We start from the raw sequence: 16,274 nt of genomic DNA, 5'->3' as shown, positions 1-16,274 counted from the left end.
CATCATGATAGGCTTCCATCACTCCAACGTTCTGTGTCTGCTGGGCGTCATGCTGCCTAAGGAAGGGCTCCCCCTGGTGGTGCTTCCCTACATGAAGCATGGAGACGTCAGGCACTTCATCCGCTCTGAGCACAGGGTGAGTGAGTCAGCATTACGTTTGACCTGTTGGTCCGTTCAGAATGAGTCAGCATAATGTTGACCTGTTGGTCCGTTCAGAATGAGTCAGCATAATGTTGACCTGTTGGTCCGTTCAGAATGAGTCAGCATAATGTTGACCTGTTGGACCGTTCAGAATGAGTCAGCATAATGTTGACCTGTTGGTCCATTCAGAATGAGTCAGCATAATGTTGACCTGTTGGTCCATTCAGAATGAGTCAGCATAATGTTGACCTGTTGGACCGTTCAGAATGAGTCAGCATAATGTTGACCTGTTGGACCGTTCAGAATGAGTCAGCATAATGTTGACCTGTTGGACCGTTCAGAATGAGTCAGCATAATGTTGACCTGTTGGTCCGTTCAGAATGAGTCAGCATAATGTTGACCTGTTGGACCGTTCAGAATGAGTCAGCATAATGTTGACCTGTTGGTCCATTCAGAATGAGTCAGCATAATGTTTGACCTGTTGGACCGTTCAGAATGAGTCAGCATAATGTTGACCTGTTGGTCCGTTCAGAATGAGTCAGCATAATGTTGACCTGTTGGTCCGTTCAGAATGAGTCAGCATAATGTTGACCTGTTGGACCGTTCAGAATGAGTCAGCATAATGTTGACCTGTTGGACCGTTCAGAATGAGTCAGCATAATGTTGACCTGTTGGTCCGTTCAGAATGAGTCAGCATAATGTTGACCTGTTGGACCGTTCAGAATGAGTCAGCATAATGTTGACCTGTTGGTCCGTTCAGAATGAGTCAGCATAATGTTGACCTGTTGGACCGTTCAGAATGAGTCAGCATAATGTTAACCTGTTGGTCCGTTCAGAATGAGTCAGCATAATGTTGACCTGTTGGTCCGTTCAGAATGAGTCAGCATAATGTTGACCTGTTGGTCCGTTCAGAATGAGTCAGCATAATGTTAACCTGTTGGTCCGTTCAGAATGAGTCAGCATAATGTTGACCTGTTGGTCCGTTCAGAATGAGTCAGCATAATGTTGACCTGTTGGTCCGTTCAGAATGAGTCAGCATAATGTTGACCTGTTGGTCCGTTCAGAATGAGTCAGCATAATGTTGACCTGTTGGACCGTTCAGAATGAGTCAGCATAATGTTGACCTGTTGGTCCGTTCAGAATGAGTCAGCATAATGTTGACCTGTTGGACCGTTCAGAATGAGTCAGCATAATGTTGACCTGTTGGTCCGTTCAGAATGAGTCAGCATAATGTTGACCTGTTGGACCGTTCAGAATGAGTCAGCATAATGTTGACCTGTTGGTCCGTTCAGAATGAGTCAGCATAATGTTGACCTGTTGGTCCGTTCAGAATGAGTCAGCATAATGTTGACCTGTTGGTCCGTTCAGAATGAGTCAGCATTATGTTTGACCTGTTGGTCCGTTCAGAATGAGTCAGCATAATGTTGACCTGTTGGTCCGTTCAGAATGAGTCAGCATAATGTTGACCTGTTGGTCCGTTCAGAATGAGTCAGCATAATGTTGACCTGTTGGACCGTTCAGAATGAGTCAGCATAATGTTGACCTGTTGGACCGTTCAGAATGAGTCAGCATAATGTTGACCTGTTGGACCGTTCAGAATGAGTCAGCATAATGTTGACCTGTTGGTCCGTTCAGAATGAGTCAGCATAATGTTGACCTGTTGGTCCGTTCAGAATGAGTCAGCATAATGTTGACCTGTTGGACCGTTCAGAATGAGTCAGCATTACGTTTGACCTGTTGGTCCGTTCAGAATGAGTCAGCATAATGTTGACCTGTTGGTCCATTCAGAATGAGTCAGCATAATGTTGACCTGTTGGTCCGTTCAGAATGAGTCAGCATAATGTTGACCTGTTGGACCGTTCAGAATGAGTCAGCATAATGTTGACCTGTTGGTCCGTTCAGAATGAGTCAGCATAATGTTGACCTGTTGGACCGTTCAGAATGAGTCAGCATAATGTTGACCTGTTGGACCGTTCAGAATGAGTCAGCATAATGTTGACCTGTTGGACCGTTCAGAATGAGTCAGCATAATGTTGACCTGTTGGTCCATTCCGAATGAGTCAGCATAATGTTGACCTGTTGGTCCGTTCAGAATGAGTCAGCATAATGTTGACCTGTTGGTCCGTTCAGAATGAGTCAGCATAATGTTGACCTGTTGGTCCGTTCAGAATGAGTCAGCATAATGTTGACCTGTTGGTCCGTTCAGAATGAGTCAGCATAATGTTGACCTGTTGGTCCGTTCAGAATGAGTCAGCATAATGTTGACCTGTTGGACCGTTCAGAATGAGTCAGCATAATGTTGACCTGTTGGTCCGTTCAGAATGAGTCAGCATAATGTTGACCTGTTGGTCCGTTCAGAATGAGTCAGCATAATGTTGACCTGTTAGACCGTTCAGAATGAGTCAGCATAATGTTGACCTGTTGGTCCGTTCAGAATGAGTCAGCATAATGTTGACCTGTTGGACCGTTCAGAATGAGTCAGCATAATGTTGACCTGTTGGTCCGTTCAGAATGAGTCAGCATAATGTTGACCTGTTGGACCGTTCAGAATGAGTCAGCATAATGTTGACCTGTTGGTCCGTTCAGAATGAGTCAGCATAATGTTGACCTGTTGGACCGTTCAGAATGAGTCAGCATAATGTTGACCTGTTGGACCGTTCAGAATGAGTCAGCATAATGTTGACCTGTTGGACCGTTCAGAATGAGTCAGCATAATGTTGACCTGTTGGACCGTTCAGAATGAGTCAGCATAATGTTGACCTGTTGGTCCGTTCAGAATGAGTCAGCATAATGTTGACCTGTTGGTCCGTTCAGAATGAGTCAGCATAATGTTGACCTGTTGGTCCGTTCAGAATGAGTCAGCATAATGTTGACCTGTTGGTCCGTTCAGAATGAGTCAGCATAATGTTGACCTGTTGGTCCGTTCAGAATGAGTCAGCATAATGTTGACCTGTTGGTCCGTTCAGAATGAGTCAGCATTACGTTTGACCTGTTGGTCCGTTCAGAATGAGTCAGCATAATGTTAACCTGTTGGACCGTTCAGAATGAGTCAGCATAATGTTGACCTGTTGGTCCGTTCAGAATGAGTCAGCATAATGTTGACCTGTTGGACCGTTCAGAATGAGTCAGCATAATGTTGACCTGTTGGTCCGTTCAGAATGAGTCAGCATAATGTTGACCTGTTGGACCGTTCAGAATGAGTCAGCATAATGTTGACCTGTTGGACCGTTCAGAATGAGTCAGCATAATGTTGACCTGTTGGACCGTTCAGAATGAGTCAGCATAATGTTGACCTGTTGGTCCGTTCAGAATGAGTCAGCATAATGTTGACCTGTTGGACCGTTCAGAATGAGTCAGCATAATGTTGACCTGTTGGACCGTTCAGAATGAGTCAGCATAATGTTGACCTGTTGGACCGTTCAGAATGAGTCAGCATAATGTTGACCTGTTGGACCGTTCAGAATGAGTCAGCATAATGTTGACCTGTTGGTCCGTTCAGAATGAGTCAGCATAATGTTGACCTGTTGGTCCATTCAGAATGAGTCAGCATAATGTTGACCTGTTGGTCCGTTCAGAATGAGTCAGCATAATGTTGACCTGTTGGTCCGTTCAGAATGAGTCAGCATAATGTTGACCTGTTGGACCGTTCAGAATGAGTCAGCATAATGTTGACCTGTTGGTCCGTTCAGAATGAGTCAGCATAATGTTGACCTGTTGGTCCGTTCAGAATGAGTCAGCATAATGTTGACCTGTTGGACCGTTCAGAATGAGTCAGCATAATGTTGACCTGTTGAACCGTTCAGAATGAGTCAGCATAATGTTGACCTGTTGGTCCGTTCAGAATGAGTCAGCATAATGTTGACCTGTTGGTCCGTTCAGAATGAGTCAGCATAATGTTGACCTGTTGGACCGTTCAGAATGAGTCAGCATAATGTTGACCTGTTGGTCCGTTCAGAATGAGTCAGCATAATGTTGACCTGTTGGACCATTCAGAATGAGTCAGCATAATGTTGACCTGTTGGTCCGTTCAGAATGAGTCAGCATAATGTTGACCTGTTGGTCCGTTCAGAATGAGTCAGCATAATGTTGACCTGTTGGACCGTTCAGAATGAGTCAGCATAAGGTTGACCTGTTAGACCGTTCAGAATGAGTCAGCATAAGGTTCTAAGGTTGCTGTTGATCACGTTTCCCCTCTGGGAATTACCCATGTGGTTATTATTGACCAATGAGATTTCACTTATTCCACTCTATAAGAAAATATATAAAGTAACAAACAAACCAAGTGAGAGAGAGAGAGAGAGAGAGAGAGAGAGAGAGAGAGAGAGAGAGAGAGAGAGAGAGAGAGAGAGAGAGAGAGAGAGAGAGAGAGAGAGAGAGAGAGAGAGAGAGAGAGAGAGAGAGAGGGGAACATCCACACAGAGGGGGAGACTATATGCCTCAATGAGGATGTTGATATTAGACCATTCCTGTGAATGAATGTCATGTCCCTAACAGAATGAATATCATGTCCCTAACAGAATGAATGTCATGTCCCTATAAACAGTACGACGGTTGCTACAGTCTACACTAACATTATGTGTAATCTATTTTCTGATATGTTTCTTATTATTTGCATAATGGTGTTATTATGTTTTATAATAAGTGCCTCTAATAGATGGATGCTCCACCTGAGTTCAAACAATTGTAGGTTCATGAGTTGTAAACTCGTTATTTAAAGGTATATTCAGTGATTTCACTTAATTCAAATATCACTTATTTTTTTGTTTTGTTGTGATAATCCTCCCTACTATAGAGTGTGCTGGCCATATAAGGAGTTCCTTCCTGTCCCCAGTTAACCCCTGGGGGTCAAAAAACCTTAGGTTTCGTTTTTGACTCTCTATCCTGATTGGACGAAAGGCTGGGTCCCACAGCCAAAAACTAAACCTAATGTTTTTTGAGTGAAATCACTGAATATACCTTTAATGGTCCTTGAAACATCCCTTTTGTGCAGATTCAGAATAATTGTAATGGGATCAACTTGATATGCAGGTTTTTTCATGGTTTTTTCATGGTTTCACGTCTCTCCCACAGAACCCAACGGTAAAGGACCTGATCGGCTTTGGCCTACAGGTGGCCAAAGGGATGGAATATTTGGCCCAGAAGAGGTTTGTGCACAGAGACCTGGCAGCGCGTAACTGCATGTGAGTGTGAAGGACCAGTGTTGTTCTTGGCATCAATCTTCTATTTTAGTTTTAGTCTTTGTCTTTTGAATAGTTTTCATTTAGTTTTAGTCACATTTTAGTCACCTGGAATGTTCTAGTGTTTAGTCTAGTTTTAGTCGACTAAATGTCATACGATTTTAGTCGACTAAATCTACAGTTGGTTTAGTCGACTAAAATGTGTTTTGACAGGCCTTGATGTCGTTGTAATGACATATTTTACACTTTGGTTGCATGCTGAAATTAGCAGATATACAATCTCACGTTGTGAGATTGTATATCTGCTATTTTCAGCATGCAACCCAGCATAAAACTGGATCTCTTGTCCACTAGTCCCTTCCTAACATTTGTGACCCAGGCCAACAGAATGTGCCTCATGTCGGCAGAATGAACATGCCTTAAATCAATAAATAAACTCGTTTTTTTTTTTAATGTGATTTTCTTTTTTTTTCATATTAATACAGTTTGAATGTTGAAGAAGGTTTTCATTCAAACAGATTGTTCATTTGGGCAAATGAAATGTATACATTTATACGTCAAAGTGGGCTTGTTTTTTAACAAGTTTCTGGAGGCAGAAGAGCGCAGTTCCGAGATTTGCATGTTGGTTACGATTGGTCCTGTAATCTCTTTGTCCTCAGGTTTCACGCTCTGATCACCGCCCATTAGCGTGCTTGTGTTTGTAAACACAGAAGTATTCTGGGCATTTGGGTTAGACTTTACAGAAAATAAACAAAACCACGTATAGCTACTCGCTGAAATACACTTCCCAGCTTGGAGTCTTTCACCAACAAACAACAGGCTAGAAGCTAGCTAGCCTAGTTAGCCGTTTGTGTCGTGTGTTAAAGAGCAAAGAGATCACACGTCTTTTCTTTTAATCACAACTCGCTCATTTCTTGCTCATTTAAAAAAAGGTTATATACTATGTAAACTATGAAATGCAGGCTTTCATTTGGTATATAGAACGTTTGTGTAGGCCGTCTCTAAGAAACGGTATCAATTGAAAAGGAAATGTCGGAAAATTGCTTAATTTTTTTCCTCGCGCACCCAGCAAAGAGCTACGTCTTTTCAAATACGGCCGTTAGTACTGTTAATTCAACATCCGGTGAGGGGAGGATACGGATCGTGTATGTATTGTGTATATAAATCAGGGCATACAGTGGGTGGGCTTTAGACCGGATGTAAGCCTTGCACACTAAATAGACACCCGATGTAGTATGAATCCACCCATCGAATGCACAGGAATTACTATAAATGAAACCAGGCATTGTGACTGCATGTGGACAGATCTGTTTATTAAAATAGCAAATCTACAAGCGCACAACATCATAGCCTGATGCGTCGATTTTATTTATTTAAAATACTGGGTCAATTGTCTGACTTTGATTGCTTAAAGTAGACCTGCATAAAATGGTGTAGCCTACTGCAGCTATTTACAACCAGGTAGTGTATAAGTTAAATTGAACACTTAACTTAATATTTAATACTTGAATACTTATACTTAGTATTTAATACTTAGTACTTTCAAAAGGGTTTATTGGGGCACCTTACAAATTGCATTGTTTGTTCTACTGGCTTAAACATGTCAGTGTTTCTAGTGTTGCACTGTTGACAGCTAAAACGTCCTATTGTCTCTTGTCCCTCCCATTGTCACACCCACTTCTGTCCAGCTCTAAGGTGATAAAATGTTGTGAATATTGAAAAGGGCTTTTCTCAGCTTTGGGTGAAAGGCCCCAGTCATTTTAAAATGGTTATATCTCTTTCAATTATTGTCCAATTTCATTGAATGATACATCATATGAAAGCTTACATTCTGTACTTTAATAATCTGTAAAAATCTGAAAAATGGAAAAGGCGACATGAGGCATGTTTTGTTGGCACTGGTCACATTTTAGTCTAGTTTTTATTTGTTGACGAAATTGTCAGTATATTTAGTCTTAGTTTTAGTCATCATAGCTTAGTTTTTATTTAGTCAGTGAAAAAAGGTAGTCGACGAACATTTTTCGTCTTAGTTTTAGTCGACGAAAACAACACTCTGAATGACAAAGGCTTTTGTTGTCAAATCTGTCTGAATAATAATAATAATAAAACTTTATTTGTATAGCACCTTTCATGACATGAAATGCAGCTCAAAGTGCTTTACAGAACAATGGAGAATAAAAGAAAAGCAAGGCAATGACAATAAAAAACAAGCAGTAATGCAATACAGTGAGGACATGAAAAATAAAAAATATAAGATCAATTAAAGGCAATGTTGTAGAAGTGGGTCTTGAGCTGAGCTTTAAAAAATGTCTACAGAGGCTGCCTGACGAAGGTACAGTGGGAGCTTGTTCCATGCCGACGGCCCGTAGAAGCAAAAAGCTGCTTCCCCGTATTTTTTAGTTGCCATTTTTTGGGGCAAAGCGAGCAGGCCGGCGGTGGAAGACCTTAGGGGGCGGTTTGGGACATATTTAGGCAGGCAGTCATGTAGGTAGGAAGGTGCGAGACCATTGAGAGCTTTATAGACAAGTAAAATAATTTTAAAATCAATCCTAAAAACAACCGGAAGCCAGTGCAGCGATGCCAAAACTGGAGTAATATGTTCTCTCATCTTAGTTCTAGTTAAAACTCTGGCTGCTGCATTTTGGACAAGTTGTAATCTGTCAGTTGTTTTCTTAGGCAGTCCTGTAAAAAGTGCATTGCAGTAATCAAGCCGAGAAAAAACAAAGGCGTGGATTAGCGTTTTTGCATCGTCCAAGGACAAATAGGCTCTGATTCTTGCAATATTTCTAAGGTGAAAAAAGGCAATCTTGGTGACATGATTAATGTGTGAATTAAAGTTCAATTCAGAATCAATAATAACCCCCAGGTTCTTTACTGTACTGTTAGTTTCTACAGTTAGGTTGCCCAGTCTAGAATAGAATAGAATAGAAAAGTATAGACTATATAACCGTATTATTTAGGTTGGTTTTATTTCAATTGATGCTAGTCCACTATGCAGTGATATCTTGTTTGACTTTTTGTCATAGTTTTATTTTGTAGATTTGTATTTTCTCAACCACAAAGGTTACAGTACAGAATGTTTAGATAGAATGTTGTTTTGACAGATTCCAGGTTCATAGTTTAGCTGATATCCTTTTCTTTTTTTTAGGCACTAGTAGTACATTGTTCTCTCTGCATTCAATTTATGTGATTATTTACTTTGTTGTTTATCAACTACCGTTTAAGCTTACTCTGCTTATTATGATCTCGCTCTGGATAAGAGTGTCTGCTAAAAAGTAAATGACTAAATTGTAACTTGTAAGACAGGCGAGTGATTGGTGGTTAATGTCCTGTGACATACATGGATGGTTGTTGCAGGCTGGATGAGAACTTCACAGTGAAGGTTGCAGACTTCGGCATGGCGAGAGACGTCTTGGACAAGGAGTACTACAGCATCCAGGACCACAAGAAGGCCAAGCTCCCGGTCAAGTGGATGGCCATTGAGAGCCTGCAGACACAGAAGTTCACCACCAAGTCTGATGTGGTAGGTTTACGTAATAATCCACTCACTGTACATGAAATAATCTGTTCTGTATTTAAATGCTATAATCTACTGTTAACGCCCATCACAGTGGTCCTTCGGGGTGCTGATGTGGGAGCTTCTGACCAGAGGTGCGAGCCCCTATCCTAACGTGGACCCCTATGACATCACCCATTACCTGTTGAAGGGACGTCGCCTTCTGCAGCCCCAGTTCTGTCCACATGCTCTGTAAGAGCCACACACACACACACACACACACACACACACACACACACACACACACACACACCATGCCACTTTTCAGGAAATGGAATCCAATGGAATGGATCCAATGTAGTTGACATGAGTTGAAAAGTGGAGATACAAGTGTTCTGCCTGACAGTGGTGATTACGTCCTTCCTAGCTTATTCATTCATTCAAGGTACTGTAAGTGATATATCTTTGTCAAAATAAGTGTTCAACATTTCTATATTCTGATAATAGTAATCATGTTCAGCAACAGGAGTGTGTCCCCATCTCTCTCCAGCTCTTTAGTGAACAGAAAAAGCATTTTCAGGCAGGGATACCAATTTGATCCAATCAGGAGAAAGAACGATTAGGACATTTGAAGTGATGCCACAAAGAAGACGGCAGACAGAATTGGAAGTGGAACACTTTATCCATGTGATGCTGATAGATGGGTTCTCTCTCCCCAATGGATGAACTGGAACACTATCCATCTGATGCTGATAGATGGGTTCTCTCTCCCCAATGGATGAACACTATCCATCTGATGCTGATAGATGGGTTCTCTCTCCCCAATGGATGAACACTATACATGTGATGCTGATAGATGGGTTCTCTCTCCCCAATGGATGAACTGGAAACCCAGATATTGAAGAGCTGGAAAGAAATGATTACTATGAGAATATAGAGCTTTATATTTTCCTTTAGTTTCACAAAATGTAGTTTAATGATATGATACAGTATAGCACTTTATAAACTAAATGTAGTTTAATTATATGATACAGTATCATAATCATAATGTATCATAATGATATGATACAGTATAGCACTTTATAGTCAGTTTGCACAGAAATCTGTTTTGCGACCCAGCGGCCTTTTATGCAACACATATAAACACAATAAAATAAAATACAGTTACATACATAGAAACATAAGGGTTATGAGAACAAATAGTTTTAACCAATACATTTGATCACTTACACCACCTTTAATTAATTTCATTAATCCACTCTTTACAATTAATTAATTAATTAACCCATTCTGAACGGGAACCCATTTTGGTGTTATAGCATCATGTTATGCTTTAGCTATTGAAAAATAGCAGATCTACAAGCTCATAGCGCGCCACCAAGTGGCGCGCCACTCTATGTAGGTCTGCTATTTTTGAAAAAATCGAAGAACGACTGACATTTTTTAGAATCTGATCTCAGGTCAGAATGGGTTAATCAGACCAGTGTGTGTGTCCAGTGGAAACCTGGTATGAATCTGATCTCAGGTCAGAATGGGTTCATCAGACCAGTGTGTGTGTCCAGTGGAAATCTGGTATGAATCTGATCTCAGGTCAGAATGAATTAATCCACTCACTCACTGTGTTTTCCACCAGCTACATGATCATGCTCCAGTGCTGGGACCCGGAGCCAGAGTGCAGGCCTGACTTCCACAGCCTGGTGCAGGAGGTGGAGCAGATCCAATCCTACCTGGAAGGGGAGCACTACATCAGCCTGAGCAGTGTCACCTACATCAACCTGGACCAGCCCAAACCCTACCCTGGCCTCAGCGCCTCTGAGACCAACCTGGACCAGCCCAAACCCTACCCTGCCCTCAGCGCCTCTGAGACCAACCTGGACCAGCCCAAACCCTACCCTGCCCTCAGCGCCTCTGCCGACGAGGCGGAGGCCTCAGACACTGACTGACTGACACGGGCCCAAACCCTACCCTGCCCTCAGCGCCTCTGGACCGCCTCTGGACCGCCTCTGGACCAGCCCAAACCCTACCCTGCCCTCAGCGCCTCTGGACCAGCCTCTGGACCGCCTCTGGACCAGCCCAAACCCTACCCTGCCCTCAGCGCCTCTGCCGACGAGGCGGAGGCCTCAGACACTGACTGACTGACACAGGCCCAAACCCTACCCTGCCCTCAGCGCCTCTGGACCAGCCCAAACCCTACCCTGCCCTCAGCGCCTCTGCCGACGAGGCGGAGGCCTCAGACACTGACTGACTGACACAGGCTTCTGCGCTGATGCTCAAGCTTTCTATTTTTTTATCTCATTCAAGGACCCCCAATTTGTGACGCATTATTAGACCACAGACGCTGTCTCTGGGACGCCAATCTACACTGTAAAATCCCCAGTGTTAATGTAACTCTGAGAGTGTACAAATGGAACCAAATGGATCCATAAGGGTAATTATGTACAAATGTAGCCAAATGAGGCTCCAGTTGTGCGCTCTCAGAGTTACAGTATAAGGCCATAAGGGCCCATTTGGCTTCAGTCGTACACTCTCAGAGTTACAGTATAGGGCCATAAGGGTCGTACACTCCCAGAGTTACAGGTCCCAACGGTCCGTTTGGTGTTGAGAACCATAGTGGTCATATAGTACATATCCAGGTGGCCTTCCAAAGCCACAAAGCACCATGGGATGTGGAGTCCTGACTGAGACAGTCAAGAAGAGGCAAGAACGGTCATCAGAACAGACCTACCTGCACGAGGAGCTGAAAGCCTTTCTCTTTCTACGGATGTCTCTGTGGCTGAGCCCCTGAAGACCAAAATACTAATATCTCCCCAGGGCCAGAGGGATTCCCCTTTGTGCTAGTGTCCTTTCCCATGCGGGAGACCCAGGATGGTGTTACATTGGTACCGTGACCCAAATCGTTTTTTCCCGGGTTGAGGGGAAGGTCAAAAATGGTAAATGGTACATGGTGCATTTATATAGAGATTTTATACAGAGATTGTGCATTACATTCACCCATTCATACACCGATGGCAGCGGAAACCATGCAAGGCACCAACTAGCACATCGGGAGCAATTAGGGGTTCAGTGTCTTGCTCAAGGACACTTCGACAGTAACTCTGGGGGAGCCTGGGTTCGAACTGGCAACCTTACGGTTACCATCCAGGCACTCTACCCCTGAGCCACCGCCGCCCAAGGTCAAAGGTCAAAGGGGTTGATTGTAGCAGTGGAGTTGCTTAGAGCCTCTGCCTGAAGACCAAACGTGCCTTAAGACCAACAGTGTGTGAGACCCGGATTAGAGCCTCTGCCTGAAGACCAAACGTGCCTTAAGACCAACAGTGTGTGAGACCCGGATTAGAGCCTCTGCCTGAAGACCAAACGTGCCTGAAAGCCAATTAACAGCGTGTGAGACCCGGATTAGAGCCTCTGCCTGAAGACCAAACGTGCCTGAAAGCCAATTAACAGCGTGTGAGACCCGGATTCGTATCGAATCCCGGTCGTTACATTGCATTGGTGACCCGGATTGTATTTCCAAAGTTGTGTTTGTGTGTGTGTGGGGGGGGGGGGGTTTCTGATCTCTAAACCTTAAGCTTTATAAACTGATTGACTTTGGAGAGTTTTCTTTTCTTTTTTTTTGTCTATGGCACAAACTATGGCACAAACCGATGAATGTCTGACATGTTGGTGTGTATAATTGTTCTTAATCTGAAGAATATAAGAGACCAGGTTGATATTTAAGGATGGAAAATGAGACGAGCGTTTCAGCAAACATACAAAGATACACTGTACAGGCTTCCAGGTGAATACACAAGACTTCTCTATATGACTTACTCTCAGGGGTCTATCCTTGTTTTTGAGGGGTGCTAGCCCCTCCTATGTCCAGCTCTGAGTGTTTGTGCAAACACAAACATTGAAGACAAAGGTGAGGACGCAAATTGTGATTGGCTGGAATGAGATGTGCTGTATGATGTTAACTTGATAAGAGTGCCCCTCACTTCACACAGGTGTGATTTTTATGTTATATTAAGTTATAGATGAAAGGTTTGGCCTGCTCAGACACAAAGGCATAGATACATTTTATAATTAAAAGCTCTATTAGAACATTTACACACACACACCTTTGTAACTGTAACTGAAGTCTGGTAACACAATCGCTGTATAACATAACACCAACCTACGTTAGCAGCAATGAAGCCAAATTTATATTTTGTTGTGTGCCGTCATGAACCTACAAGCTCACAACGCAACACCTTGTAGATCACTGTACACCACTGTATGACAAAGCATTCAATTTAAAATTAATCAAACAATAGAGACCCAACAAGTAGGTTTTCCGATGCCTGGATGCACCACTAGAGGGAAACCAAGACCTAGTGCTCTGCACCACAGTATAAACTAATGACACACACAGCAGCATACTATGCAGCAGTGACTCAATCTTTTTAACCCATTCTGACCTGAGATCAGATTCATACGAGGTTTCCACTGGACACACACTGGTCTGATTAACCCATTCTGACCTGAGATCAGATTCATACGAAGGTTTCCACTGGACACACACTGGTCTGAATAACCCATTCTGACCTGAGATCAGATTCTAAAAATGTCAGTCGTTCTTCGATTATTTTCAAAAATAGCAGACCTACAAGCTCGTAGCGCGCCACTCGGTGGCGCGCTGTGAAGTGGAACATTCCACTTAGCTTGTGTACTCTGTCCTCCATGACGAATTTGTTCCAGTTTAGCTAATCTCGTTGAGCCATCTCTTGAAACATGGAGAAGTTGGAGACTTCCAGTTTATCAGTATACCTTTTTTGTTTTGCAGCAACCATACCTGCCTTATTAGCCTTAACCCGTTCTGACCTGAGATCAGATTCATACGAGGTTTCCACTGGACACACACTGGTCTGATTAACCCATTCTGACCTGAGATCAGAGTGATTTTTTTCAAAAATAGCAGACCTACAAGCTCGTAGCGCGCCACTCGGTGGCGCGCTATGAGCTTGTAGATCTGCTATTTTTCAATAGCTAAAGCATAACATGATGCTAACACCAAAATGGCTGCCCGTTCAGAATGGGTTAAGGATCTGTTTTTGGTGGGAAGGAGTTAAGGGCCCCTGTCTCTTCAGAGCAAGCAAATATTGCTAAACAGGAACTGGCTGAATATCCTTTCCCAGTTGTCTGGACTCTGGAGAACCAATTCAATATACAGTATTTAAATTGGTAATTACAGGACACTGCCAGAAATGATGTGACAGAACCAGTCAGAACCAGTGCTGTAGCATTTAAGCAGTCCTAGCGCAGATGATTTAAAGAAAACATTTTATTTATTTTTTTCTATTTCGAGTGTGCATGGTGCTTGCTATTGGATTGGTTTGTGACACATTGTGAGCTTGTAGATCAGCTATTTTTGGCTATAATGTTCCCCCCCAGACTATGGATGCTGTGCATGTCTGGGCAGACATTACAGTATCAACATCAGATTCTCTATAGGGCTTATTGTACTGTGTGTGCACCGCTGTGCAGGGCTTTTTGTTATTTGAAATTTGAATGTGTTTTTAAAAAAATGTGAAAAAACAAACAAACAAAGAAAAACATTCACCTGTACATGCAGTAGCTAACTGTTCCCAAGAAAAAAATATGATTAGGGTTCTGTTTTTCAGTCTTGGGTTTTATAAGCATTCCATTTTCACACTATCCTCACATAACATTGAGCTGATGTTACAGGATATGTAGTAATTATTGCACACAGGACAGCAGCCGCTAAAGATAACACAATAAAAGGTCTCCCTTGTCTCGTTTTCCTACATGTTGTATCCTCAGCCTTATTGAATACTGATTCTGATTATTATTAAACACCTCAAAATCACACAAATCCTACCACACTCTTACCCAGGGGGGCAGTCAGACAGATATTTTGTGAAGCCACTAAGGAAATCGTAGTTCATATAATGGCCTGTTGTGGCGCTGTCACTGGACCCAAAAAAACCCCATAGCCCCATAGAAGTCCATGTATTTGGGCCCAACTTCACCTAGACTGTATTACCTTAATAAACATGGTCATGAATACTTTCTGCTTCCATTCACTATAGTTTAAAGTCTCATTTCTGATGTCATAATATTCTTTTTGGAAAATTATGGTCCCATTTATAAAAAAAATGACCATAAAGTCGCGTATGTTCTGAGGGGCGTGGCTACCGTTACAGTCTCGTTGTCTGGGCCAGCCAATGGCCAGCTGGGCCCAAACGGAGCCAGCCAATGGCCAGCTGGGCCCAAACGGATCTAGAAAGAGAGAACAGGGGGGGGGGGGGGGCACTGCACCCCCTGGCAAAAAAACAAAAAACTAAACTTTTCTTTTTTTAAAACTTAACTTCTGTCTTCTGACTGTAGTTTGTAATCATCTCTCTTATCATGATATGATGACTCGCTGTACGGCTGTAGTGCATGTGTGTATGTGTGTGAGCTGCTGTACTACCTAAATAACTCATTTTTAGGGGTTATAATTAGGGCATTGTAAAAACGCTAAAATAATAAAATAATGGTCAAAACAATCTGACCTGGCCCCCAGGGGTCCTTTGGGTGGTTCCAGTCGGCCCCCAGCAAAATTAATCTAATATAGCATAAAAATCACTTTAACCACTTTAACCCAGTTTTATGCTTATGGCTATTCGAAAATAGACGATATACAAACTCACAGCCTTTGAGAATTGTGACAAAGTTTGAATAACTATAAGTAACGACAAACAAATCTTGTCTCTTCAGATAGGGATCCATGGCCAAAAAATGCATCATGAATTTGGGATCCTTGAGTTTGTGAATCACTGCCATAGATGTGCAGATGAGGGGATGATAAAAGGCATGGTGGGAGCAGCATGGATGCAGCTCTGAGCTCTGAGCCTCCCCATGCAGACACAAACATTCTGAAAGACTCTGTCAGCTCAGCCTAGAATGGAAAGTACACCCTCCTGCCCCATCTGTCTATCCAGTGCAATATAGTCCCTATATGAATAATTGAAAGACCCAAAGAAGGAATTGTGTGTGTGTGTGTGTGTGTGTGTGTGTGTGTGTGTGTGTGTGTGTGTGTGTGTGTGTGTGTGTGTGTGTGTGTGTGTGTGCATGTGCGCGGGCGCTCGTGCGTGCGTGCGTATTTTAAAATGGATTTTCTAGTTACAGGGAACAATGTCCTTAGGGAATGATGCCCATCTGGAACGATGCTCTTTGGTAACGATGCCCGTTGGGGCCCGTTGGGGCCCGTTGGGGCCCCTCTGGTTATGCCATATCTGTTTCTGTGTAAGCCATGCCCAAATATGTATAGCCAGGCCAGTCTACTGTATGACATCAGTACTGACATCATACTGATGACTCTATGTGGATTATCAGATTCATCTACATTTCTGGAGAAACCGCTGTTCGCGGTGAGCCACTGGGAACAAAGCCAGTTCAGACCAAAATAATTTCCATATTTCTTGTCACAGCTTTTTGAAGTA

The 16,274-nt window shown here is 42.8% G+C and overlaps 1 protein-coding gene across 1 annotated transcript in view; it reads left to right on the top strand.

Moving 5' to 3' along the window:
- Nucleotides 1–10,949, top strand: part of LOC310863082 (macrophage-stimulating protein receptor-like) — a gene marked incomplete at its 3' end in the record, with an annotated part of 72,833 nt that extends 61,884 nt beyond the window's left edge. Inside the window, exons 18-23 of the mRNA XM_083771205.1 lie at nucleotides 1–136; nucleotides 5,212–5,321; nucleotides 8,676–8,841; nucleotides 8,930–9,066; nucleotides 10,448–10,739; nucleotides 10,791–10,949. The exon at nucleotides 1–136 is cut by the window's left edge and continues 46 nt beyond it. Coding sequence (XP_083627331.1) covers nucleotides 1–136; nucleotides 5,212–5,321; nucleotides 8,676–8,841; nucleotides 8,930–9,066; nucleotides 10,448–10,739; nucleotides 10,791–10,949 — 1,000 coding nt within the window. The remainder of the gene's footprint in view (nucleotides 137–5,211; nucleotides 5,322–8,675; nucleotides 8,842–8,929; nucleotides 9,067–10,447; nucleotides 10,740–10,790) is intronic.
- Nucleotides 10,950–16,274: the final 5,325 nt, after the last annotated feature.

The sequence above is a fragment of the Protomyctophum parallelum genome (assembly GCF_964188405.1).
Source record: "Protomyctophum parallelum genome assembly, chromosome: 8".
Taxonomy (NCBI): domain Eukaryota; kingdom Metazoa; phylum Chordata; class Actinopteri; order Myctophiformes; family Myctophidae; genus Protomyctophum; species Protomyctophum parallelum.
This window is presented reverse-complemented; position numbering and strand designations above follow the sequence as displayed.